The 12262-nt window shown below is 34.0% G+C and overlaps 1 protein-coding gene across 1 annotated transcript; it reads right to left on the bottom strand.

The window, feature by feature from the left end:
- Positions 1–590: 590 nt before the first annotated feature.
- Positions 591–11136, bottom strand: LOC134282731 (protein PAT1 homolog 1-like). Its single transcript, XM_062765136.1, has 11 exons — positions 10874–11136; positions 9275–9340; positions 8884–9175; positions 8413–8545; positions 4002–4168; positions 3720–3787; positions 3371–3518; positions 3156–3230; positions 2760–2897; positions 2204–2301; positions 591–1952 (listed from the first exon to the last, which is right to left on the bottom strand). Exons 1-11 carry the CDS (start codon positions 11059–11061, stop codon positions 1772–1774), a joined length of 1554 nt encoding a protein of 517 aa, XP_062621120.1. The 5' UTR covers positions 11062–11136; the 3' UTR covers positions 591–1771.
- Between the last annotated feature and the right edge of the window lie 1126 nt (positions 11137–12262).

The raw sequence follows: 12262 nt of genomic DNA, 5'->3' as shown, positions 1-12262 counted from the left end.
AACACAGTATTATGACAGTGTATTCATAGAGGAAGGTCATTTTTTGGTAACTTACTGAAGAATAGCTGTGAATTCCCTACTTTTTGGCATTTCTGTTACAGAGGGCAATACTTTCAATGCAAATACACAGGGTGTTAGTCAAATAAAAGTCACTGCAATATATTGGAATGAAAAATCAAGTTAGATGTTATACATTTGAAGATCTTTGCTACAGGACAAATGCTGAATTAAACATTGCTGTGAGGCTACTTCCTCATACAATCAAAACCATAAACATCACCATCAATATCATCCCATTTTCACCATTACGCAATTTATACTTAGGTTTTGGAAAGAACATCCAAAATATCAAAACCATTTAGACAATATTAACTTAAATAACTGATCAGAATCATGTTGCATTGATTAATTATATTTAAAATCTAGTATCTCCACTGATATTTGGAATACGATGTGTGCATTTAAGTCCCCATGCACCAATTTTATCTGTTCATTTATCCATCAATATAAACCCTTCCATATGACGATTTTTTGGGAAAAAAATATTTATTATATGTATACACTGGCAAAAAAATGATAAAACTAAGACATTTCTTCTGCAAATCTTTACTGACAAATTCAAAAATGTGGAAACAAAAGCACTATACTCAGTGATAGATAACTGTCTGTGTTTTAAGGCCTAAACATATATCGCCTGGGCTTAACAAATATCGCCCCACAGATCTTAGTATGATATCGCCTGGGCTTAACAAATATCGCCCCACAGACCTCAATATGATAAACTGTACCTACACAACTTTACAGCATTTCACAGTTACAAACTTTATATCTCGTTACTGTTTACTCAATCTGGGTCCACCAGCTTAAACTAGTTCCCTTATCACAGCCATTTCATTACAAATTACATGACTAATTAAACAGACTGGTTAGATACAATCCATACATGCAAAGGATCAAAACATATCTGCGTGGTTAAAAAAGTCAACCATATTCTAATTAATAAATGTTTTGCATGAGAAGAAATGAAATAGTACTTAAATTTAATAGTACTCACATGAATGTACATATATGAAATCAAAACAAGCACTAACCTGAACATAGTTTATAGTATTAGAAATATTTTGCTCAGTGATAGATGAAAATCATGATTGTTATGTATTACAACAATTGATAGATGACTTAATTTGGGAAAAATAATCAATACATGATCAAACTGTTATAAACAACAGAGGAAATGTGGATCATCATATGATTCTAAATCTTACATAAAACATTAAATAAATAAATGAAGCTAACTAGTAGGTTCCTAAACTCTCCCATTTCAAATAATAATCAAACCATCTGCATGCTTGTACTCATGTGATACAGGAACTCCGTTTTTTTTAATCGGGAAACAAATTTGGTCCTTATGCAGCACTCTAAAAAATTTCAAACATCTTAAAGTTTTGTAAAACTTAAATCAAGATTTACAGGCAGTAATCTTTGAAAGAAGTTTGAAAGTTATATTCACTCTCATAATAATAAAACAAATATTGTATTCTTCTTAGCTCAAAATTTCAAAAAAAGAAACATATTCATGTGTACTTTCCTTCTATTTGAATGTCTATAGATCAAACATTTCAAACACATATTCACAAAAAACATTGCTTCAGATTAGACTTGGTTAAATGCACCAGCATGATTGTTCACACAGATTGATACTTATTTAATTTGGTACCACAAATTTTGTTATTAATCACAGTTGAATTTACAAAGTCATCAGAGCGTGACATTATGCGGCCCGTTCTGGTTCAGTAAACAGCTTGACCTTATCCTCAATGACCGCTATGAGTTTTTTGTTGAGAAGACGGTCGAAATGTTCTAAGATTGAGGCGTGATGCTGTTTTGGGTGTACCAGAGATTCTGTAGGAACCACAGCTAGGATCCCAGCAAATTCATGAACAAACTGACACCTATAATAATTAACAATAATAACTCATGAATAAACTGACATCTGTTACGATAAACAATAGAGATATACTTCTGTAAATAAATTAGCAGTACCACAATAAAAGAAAGTAGTGATGATCCAAAATAGGGAATAACAATCTTAGCACCAACATTTATACTGTTTTCATTTGTTTAAAACATCAACTAGTTCTGTTCAAGTTTGATTCTGTCCTTGTAAAAAAAAACTAAAAAACTGACAGCTAGACAGACTGACCATAGAGTTTCCAGCTGGTTGTCGATGTCCAGAGGTGATGTGTTGGCGTGGAGAACCTCCCCCCTGTGTAACAGACTACAAACCAGAGAGCTCCCAAACTGTAAAACACACACATATAACAAGGTTAGTTAATTAATAAAACATGTAAAATACTGAATTATTCATAAAAAAGTAAATGTCATGATGAGACTGTAATACAAAGTCCTCATAAACAATTTTACTGTAGAGCCTTTATTAATAAATCTACTAAATGTTGTAACAGATAATTTTGTAATATTCATGAGGATTTCTGTAAAACTGTCATTTTTCTCAAATGCAATAAACAGCAGATATTTCATGAATCAACAGTGGCTGCCTTTGACTGGTTTTTTGTACATACAGCAGAACTCGGTTATAGCAAAGTCACTGGATCCTCTGAAATTACTTCCCTATATCCGTAATTCATTATAAACCTCTAAGAAATTCAGTAAATTTGAATAGCTGGGGATCCAAGATGACTTAGCTATATCCATGAATTCGCAATATCAATGTTCATACTAAACGAGTTTTACTGTACCTTGTTTTGTATAGCTACTGCAGCTGTCTTGGACTGGTTTTGTCCCGACTCTTTAAGCTCCGTGGCAAAGTTGACGAGGTTTTGGAGATCACAGTTGTCAATCACTCGGATAACAGAATCATGCAAACACATCAGACCCTGTTTATAATTAAATTATAACTCATAATTGAAGTGAAAAATTATAAGAAATTGGCATTCATTGCTAGATAAGAGTTTTTTTTCTTTCAAAAATTCTAAATTCAAATTGATGGCTCAATTAAAAAATTCAATTCGGTTATATCTTTTTCTATAATGTATGTTTACTGACATGAAAATTAATGAAGGATTTATAAGATTTTCACCAATGATGGTACATTTGTAACAAAAATTAACAATTCAATCAGTAAGAAAACAAACCTCTTCGCCTTGGTCCTTCTTAATCAGATAGGCCATGTTTTTCAGCAGTAATTGTACCAGATTTTCTGCCTGAGTCTGAAAAGGAACCAATCAAATGCTCTGTTACACTATGTCAATAACAGACCAATAACAAATATCATTTTTTTTCTTCCTAGAGACATTAGCAAAAATTATTCCCATTGGCCAAAGCTTGAGGTTTCCACTATTTCTCTTACTTTTTCTAAGAGTGGAAGGACCCTGGCCACTAGTTTTCTCCCTTTGCGGATTGACATAATGGATAAGAAGTGTTCGTTATTCCCCGGAGACAACAGGTATTTATACAGATCTGTCAACATGTTCTTCCTGTCTTCAAATAATGGCTTCCTATAATTTATATCTCAAATTTCACATTCATGTATATAATTGTATATTTGTGCAATTTTTATTACTTGTTGACAAACAGTAATATGGAAAAATATAATATTTTTTGGTTTTAAATGCAGTATATTAAGCAGTATTTTAACATGAGACACTTTGTTTAATTAAGTATTAAGGTAAAATAATGAATCTAGACTTCTAATTTACCTTGCTTCATCTGGTAAAGCTAATATTTTCTTTTCTATGTCATCCACGTCCAACAGTAAATTATAGCCCTGACAAAAATAAAAGTATAAGTCAAATTTTACGAAAGCTAGATATTTATGATTGTAGACAATCACAATAATTTTTAATGCATCTTTTTTACTTCCTAAACCCAGTAATTGGAATGCATACTAAAAATTAAGTTTGACTTTATCAAAAAATTAAGAGTTGAATAATTTTCTTTCAAACACAAATAACTACCCCCTCCACATGATCATAACATACATTTTCTATTTCCATCAGTAACTGTCGACTTCGTCTAAGTTCTTTGGAGACGTTTTTTGGTTCGCCGTCCTCGGTGTGGTGTTTGCCTTCACTTCTTACGTCAATGATCTGCCTTGGATTGTGAACACTGGAGGTGGTAAGTCTACCCAAGGACCCCTCAAACTGAGCTGTAAATGATAACATGTAAATACAGTAAACACTGGAGGTGGTAAGTCTACCAACGACCCCTCAAACTGAGCTGTAAATGATAACATGTAAATACAGTAAACACTGGAGGTGGTAAGTCTACCAACGACCCCTCAAACTGAGCTGTAAATGATAACATGTAAATACAGTAAACACTGGAGGTGGTAAGTCTACCCAACGACCCCTCAAACTGAGCTGTAAATGATAACATGTAAATACAGTAAACACTGGAGGTGGTAAGTCTACCAACGACCCCTCAAACTGAGCTGTAAATGATAACATGTAAATACAGTAAACACTGGAGGTGGTAAGTCTACCCAACGACCCCTCAAACTGAGCTGTAAATGATAACATGTAAATACAGTAAACACTGGAGGTGGTAAGTCTACCCAACGACCCCTCAAACTGAGCTGTAAATGATAACATGTAAATACAGTAAACACTGGAGGTGGTAAGTCTACCCAACGACCCCTCAAACTGAGCTGTAAATGATAACATGTAAATACAGTAAACACTGGAGGTGGTAAGTCTACCCAACGACCCCTCAAACTGAGCTGTAAATGATAACATGTAAATACAGTAAACACTGGAGGTGGTAAGTCTACCCAACGACCCCTCAAACTGAGCTGTAAATGATAACATGTAAATACAGTAAACACTGGAGGTGGTAAGTCTACCCAACGACCCCTCAAACTGAGCTGTAAATGATAACATGTAAATACAGTAAACACTGGAGGTGGTAAGTCTACCAACGACCCCTCAAACTGAGCTGTAAATGATAACATGTAAATACAGTAAACACTGGAGGTGGTAAGTCTACCCAACGACCCCTCAAACTGAGCTGTAAATGATAACATGTAAATACAGTAAACACTGGAGGTGGTAAGTCTACCCAACGACCCCTCAAACTGAGCTGTAAATGATAACATGTAAATACAGTAAACACTGGAGGTGGTAAGTCTACCCAACGAACCCTCAAACTGAGCTGTAAATGATAACATGTAAATACAGTATTACTGTATAACAATTAGTGTAACACGGACAAAGCGAATTCACAGATATAGCTAAGTTTTTTTGGGGTCCTGGCCAAATTGTTATCAATTCTTTGTAAAAATTGACGGAAAAAGCGAACTCTGGTAAAATTTTTTACAGATATCGCAAACTGATTTTGAGTCCTGTAGAGGATAGATATAATAAAATATAATAAAGGATGAGGTGACTTGCGGCCCCTCGTATACTGACAAAAAATTAAATGTCTAAATTTTACTCAAATTTTTGTATGTAACTAATCACTGATATGTGTACCTTTATAGAATACTATTTTAAACAAAAATAGAAACGTGATTTGAAAGATATAGGTCTTTTATTGGGGTAGGGTTAGCATGTTTACATTCAATTCCCATAGTATTTTAACCCCGCCCCACTCTTTGAAGCCCTTAAAATATACGAGCGCAGGTAGGTACAATTTTCTCCTTTGACTGGTCACTGTATTTTATTGAAATCTACCTATATGTGGAAGGAGAATATTGTACCTAACTGCGCTCACATGCTATTTTTTAAAAAATCGTAAAATCTAGTTGGACTTTCCCATTATAAACAGATCGACGGAACTAGATTATTTGACGTAAGAATGAATTCATATGCTAATCGAGGCACAGGCGATACTTTCTAACTGACCAATCAGCTAAATGAAATTCGTTACGAGTGAGTACCACAAAAATACTATGGAAACATGCTTGAAATTTTACTGCTTTCCGATATCTTTTTATGCATTTGAGTCACAGATTAGACACTGATCTACATACATGTATACAATTTACAAGATCACGTTATAATTTATATACAGTTACAAACAATTCATAAAATATACATGATATACATTAGTTTAAAGTTTTGTAGCGTGTTTGCGTGATTCGCTAGGTCTACACGTATATTTTCCCGAGTATCGGTGAATACAAGTTTCATGTACATTTCTTGTCCTAAAAACCGTAAATGCTGAAAATCCATGCATATTATTAAGTATAAACAGCATTGGCTGACCATTATAAAAGTTTGAAATGTATACGTAGAGAAGGATAACAGATAATTTAACCTAAATCACGTGTGTGCGATAAAATATTATCGTATCATCTTTTGTTGTTCTGTCATCGATTTGGACAATGACTAAGCGCGAAATAATAACAATAGCCATATAAGGTCTTCTCGGACACGCATATTCCTCTATTGTACTAAGACCCGCCCATTCTCTTGCCATTAAAGGAAATATTCGCACAAGCCTTGCCGAAATTAGCTGTGGTAGGGTCTAAAAAATCATAGATAATGCAGTATTCCTTGTAATTAAAATGTGCCTGAACTAATGAAACTATTCAAAAGGCGTCGTATTTATTCACTCATGTTTGAAAACTACGAACATCGTTGTAGATTAAATATGATTCGTCGTGGAAAAAGGGGCCCCAGATAGCAGTTATGTCACATCATCCTTTAAAAAAAAAATTATAAGGAATTTTCAAACATCTCAAAATTTGATATATTGAACTGACTTTATTTTCAGTAATTATTTAAACAAATTCAATTCATTTAAAAACCTTAGTTATCCAATATGTTATGAAATGATTGCTTCCCTTACATATTCGGAAGTAAATCTTTCAGGAAAATGTGCATATTGCCAACTCGCCATATATATTTCTACAAAATCTTACAAATACAACGAATCACGAATATTGGGAATTAAAATCACAGGTCCCCAGGACTTTGCTTTAATCAAGTTTAAGGATAAATTACTTTGCAATCAACTTAAATATTGTTTGCACCCCTCCAGCCAAAGGTAAGAAAATGCAAAAAATTCTATCTCTTAAAGGCAAAGGTTTTAAGTACCGCCTTCAAAAATACCTGGTCTGGGTAGCCTTGTCAATTAAGTGCATGAAGGTTAATCATTGGATGCTGGAACTTGATTGACATTTACTTACTTTACTCTGTGTATACCCTGTACACCTTGTTTGGGACTCTTGGTGACCTTATGATTAATCTCTGATCCTTTGATGTTTACTGAACATTGTTTACAGAAACTGTATTACTATGTACATTTTAGACTGATAATATATGAATTAATTTATATATTAAACATACCTTTAGTATTTGAAAGGATTATAATACACTATACATTTTAATCAGATAAGAATTTACAAGCAGTCTTTTTAGCATGTTTCACGTTGAAGAAGCTTAATCAATTAAGGTTCTAGGATAAATCTAGATATTTTTTTTAGTAAAATATAGTTAACACAACTTTTTTTATTTAATTAATAGAGAGAATCCTGTGGATGAATAAATTTCAAAAGGAGTTTTTTTTTAATTAAATACACTCAAATGTAATTAATCATTGTTTTAATATTTGAATTTATTGTATTATTATCATATTTTTTAAAATGGTCAGGGATGTTTTCAAAAAGTCAAAATTAAAACCATTGTAATAGAAAAACCCTTAATTTTACTACTAAATTTAAAATTGTCTTAAAATCCCCAACACCGGTAAAGTTTGACACCTGGGGTATTTCACTGTGTATTAAATCACTTCCTGTGTATAGGGATAAGGAGACAGGTGGCCACAGGTAGACTGCTAGCCCCCAACGAATTCACACCTGTACAGAATAAGCCCCTCCCTCAACTGGAATTTACCAACCGGTAAAAAATCTCTGCCTTTAAGGTTAAAAAGTTATGGTGAAGGTTCCAACTACTTTTAGCATATAGGTCACTGTCGAGGTAAAAAATTCATTGACCTTGTTGCCATGTGAAAGAACTTAATTAGTTGAGAGTGCATATTAAATATGATGTCTCCATCTCCTATGGTTCAAAAGTTATGGCGAAGCTTTGAAAAAGCTATTTTAGGAATATAGGTCACACTCAAGGTGACTAACAATGATGTCATTTGAAAGAGCTTATTTAATTAGTGGAGTAACCATATAATATTAGTCTTTGTCTCTTGTGGTTCAAGAGTTTTTGCAAAGATATAAGTTGACACGAATAGTAAAACAGTCAGACAGGACAAAAACAATATGCACCCTGATCTATTGATCCTGGTGCATAAAAATCATTAAATGCACACCATGCCCATGCAGAAGTTATCAAATAGGAAATAAAAGCTTAATTTGAATGTTTTCCTAAACAAGCAAGGTTCTGAATAAATAAATCCAGTTGAGATCCAGAGAGTCTGCCTGATGTTTCAGTGTACCTGGTCTGTATGGCTTTGTCTCTAGTTTGGCCATGGCGGGGATGATGAGGTTTAGTTCCTGATCTTTGTCATCCATCACTCCATTCTGTTGTCTCTTAAGCCGCTCCTCCGCTTTCTTCTTCAGAGAGTAAGTCTACAACAAAAAAGGGTGCCATTAAGTCAGATACTTGATTATACTATAAATTACTGATAATCACTTCACATTAAAGCTTGAGTAAACCAAATATATTAATCACAACTTATGAAAAAAAAAAAAAAGTTTTGTGTGTGGTATGATAAATAGGATGTAAGATCAAAGAGACAGACATGTCAAAATCATGGAATGAGAATAAAAGTCAAAATTCATAGAGTTATACAGAGATGTCAGTGTAGAAAAATTTGTACTGTAATTCATACATTAGTATATTAAGATAATTTTCACTGTAATGGTATAGATATTTGAAACTGTAAGTAATTTAATATTATATTAACCGTGTAGTAGAAGTCATCCAGATATGGATTTTCTGTTTGGAGTTGGATCAGCTGGATTTTGATAATCCAGTCTTTTTCTTTTTGAGTCATCAATCCAGCGTATGCATCCACTGATCTCTTCCTGTCTTCCTCTGGATTGTAGTGGTAGTACCTGCGGCGATCGTGTTCCCGCCGGTTGTCGTGGTAACGGTGTTCACGGTTGTCAGGGTGATGACCTTGATCATACCGGCTGGGGTCATGACCTTCTGAATAACCCTCCCTGTGGTCAGTATTGCTGTAGTTTCCACGGTTACTACAAAAAATGTGAAAAATTACAATGATCCATTTAAAAAAAAAATTTTTTTAAATATTGCAACCTTTTTTATACATTAACACTGTAGTCTGTACTTACTGTCCCCTGAAGAATCCCCTGCCTCGACCTCTTCTGGGATCTGAATGACCCAGTGGGTGTGGTGGTCTACAAATCATCAATATTCATGAAGTTACAAGTCATTTATAATTATATACAATGGACCCTCAGATATCCGGATGTTTCAGTATCCGGACGACTTTTTGTCGGGACGAAATTTCAAAATTTTATAGTCTTGTTTAACAATCTTGTGATTCAGGTATCTAGACACTTCACATATCCAGACAAATTGACTAGGAACCAAAGCGTTTGGATTAATGAGACTCCACTGTATATTCTGTGTGCTTTGATATAGGTTTGTTAAATGTTCATGATGTGTTCTGTGTTTATTTATGACACTATATGGTTGTCTTTAAAATATGAATATTTTCTTAGAAATATGTAACATCAAGTAATTCTTTTAAATACAATCTGTGTATTTTTACATAGGCATAATTAGCAACAGTGCTCCAAGTCACACTTGCTCTTAGGTCGCAAAATGGTGACCTAAAAATTTTTTTGTCGCCATTTCAGAATTTCTGGTCACCATAATCAAATATTTCACTGGCCATAAATAAAAATACATTTTGTGAATAAAATTTGATAATTTAAATAAGGATTATGTCTTATTATGTCTTTATTAAATCCAAGATTACTTAATTACTTTGACTATAAACAATTTGCTAGGTTGAAAGAAATATTTTTATTGAATACATGTTCCCTTAACTGGTTGTACAGTTCACAGAAGAATATACAAGTAATCTGATCACATAAATAAAATTTGTTTAAATGAAAATACAAGATTGACAGCTGTTGAGACAGGACTTTGCCTGCTGTTTGTCATGTTTACTTACTACTACGTACCCATCCCATTCCACAGTAATTATAAATGCCACCAAAACACTATTCATTAGCATGATTCATTGTGATATGCAAGCAATTGACAAAATGCCTCAATAACACGGTCGGATACTAGAAAGCTTATGGAGTTTAGATGCCATTCTATCAGGAACATTACTTATACACGTCTCTGGTTCTATCAAACTTTGTACAGCATGCTGCCATAACATCACGTGATCCAAGTCCATGCGACGCTTCGTAAAGTTTATTTAAGTACCCTGGTATATGTTTCAAACATTTTCTTGATAGAGAATCTTTACAAATGAAATCTCGATCCTGATCTTAAAAATGGACGTTTCCAGCCCAAATTTTCTCAGTTGCAAAAATGCAAGCATGTTTTTATTTCTAGTTGCAAAATCAATTTTTTAGTCGCAAATGAGACCATTTTAGTCACAACTTGGAGCACTGAGCAAGATGTTAAATAATTGTTACAGTGGAACCTCATTCATCCGGACACTTTGGTTCCTTGTCAATTATGGCCAGACAAGTTAACCAAGACAAAATAACTTTTAAAAATTCTGTTCCATTGAAAAATCGTCCGGATACTGAAGCATCCAGATATATGAAGGTCCACTGTAGATAGCACTTAGACAAGAAAAGGTGATGTACAAAGAACAATTAATAGATTTCTTAAACTTCCCCTAAAACATACAAGTCTTCTAGTAAATTTATTCAAAGAATCATACAAAAATTTAAGCTTACCTTGGACCCCCTGGGCTGTTGTGAGGGGGAGGGTAGGATCCTGTGTGGGGCGGGCCGTACGGACTGCCAGGGTGGGGACCAAAGTGACCGCCGTGTGGACTTTGTCGTGGACCGGGGCTGTTGTATGGGCTCTGTGGTGGTGGGCCCCTCAGTAGCTGGCGGGGGATACCAATGGGGGCACTAGGCATACGACTCCCTATATAACAACAAATGAGTGTTGATACTATGAATGGATTATAGAGAAGATACAACTAGATTAAACATATGTGATAAAAAATGAATTGACTTGAATGATTCACAATATATTTTACCTTTACAGATATTTTCTTATCTCATCTTATATTTTTAATATGATCAAAATTTTCAGAATACCAGTAAAACCATTTTTTTTAAATAATGAAAACATTTTTTTTCTTTTCTTTTTGGTGAGAAAATTGTATTAATCTTTGAAAGTCAGTAAAGTAAGGGGCATGTTAAACCATGTTGCAACAGATTAAGTTTGAAATTAAAATGGATTTCAACATGCTTTGCAAGATAACCAGCTTAGTAAATTAAAATAGCATTTTTGAAGCAAACTTTTTTTAAAGTCAAATACATGCAAAGTTGAAACATAGGTAATCAGAGATTACAGAGCTCACCTCAACGAATGTTGTCTTTAAGTAAGGCAAAGTCACACAATTAACCAACAAAAAGTGTACATTCCAAAATTGAAAATTTTCAAGCAAATTTGATCTGATACTTTTAAATAGACCTACATAAAAAATTTAAACTAGTTCTTCTTCATGAAAATGTAATCAAAATCCAGCATCTGAAGCAAATTTGAGAATTTTCATCTCTTGATGAAAACTAACCTGTTCACTCAACCGGAAAAAGTAGGTAAGATTCAGCATCCGAAGCAAGCCCGGTAGTGTGCATCCTTAGATGTATCATACATGCAAGTTTGGTCAACATAGGGCACATAGTTACTTGGAAATGAAACTTGCACCAAAAACTTTAACCTGTTCACTCAACCGGAAAATGTAGGTCAGATTCAGCATCTGAAGCAAACCCGGTAGTATCCATCCTTAGATGTATCATCCATTCAAGTTTGGTCAACATAGGGCTTATAGTTACTTGGAAATGAAACCTGCATTAAAAACTTTAACCTGTTCACTCAACCGGAAAATGTAGGTCAGATTCAGCATCTGAAGCAAACCCGGTAGTATCCATCCTTAGATGTATCATCCATTCAAGTTTGGTCAACATAGGGCTTATAGTTACTTGGAAATGAAACCTGCATTAAAAACTTTAACCTGTTCACTCAACCGGAAAATGTAGGTCAGATTAAGCATCCGAAGCAAAACCCGGTTGTATCCATCCTTAGATGTATCATCCATGCAAGTTTGGTCA

This window comes from Saccostrea cucullata, unplaced genomic scaffold, assembly GCF_032062105.1.
Source record: "Saccostrea cucullata isolate Sc308-1 unplaced genomic scaffold, CSIRO_AGI_Scuc_v1 ctg3614, whole genome shotgun sequence".
In the NCBI taxonomy this organism is placed as follows: Eukaryota; Metazoa; Mollusca; class Bivalvia; order Ostreida; family Ostreidae; genus Saccostrea; species Saccostrea cuccullata.
The sequence above is the reverse complement of the archived record's forward strand: the minus strand, read 5'-3'. Positions and strand labels throughout refer to the sequence as shown.

What these genes read in the sequence shown, in the direction of transcription:
- LOC134282731 (XM_062765136.1), bottom strand. Translation starts at nt 11,061, where the DNA reads ATGCCTAGTGCCCCCATTGGTATCCCCCGCCAGCTACTGAGGGGCCCA. An exon ending in AGGGGATTCTTCAGGGGACA is followed by an intron (nt 9,176 to 9,274) that starts GTAAGTACAGAC and finishes CATTTTTTGTAG; the next exon opens with TAACCGTGGAAACTACAGCA. An exon ending in AGAAGGACCAAGGCGAAGAG is followed by an intron (nt 2,898 to 3,155) that starts GTTTGTTTTCTT and finishes AATTATAAACAG; the next exon opens with GGTCTGATGTGTTTGCATGA.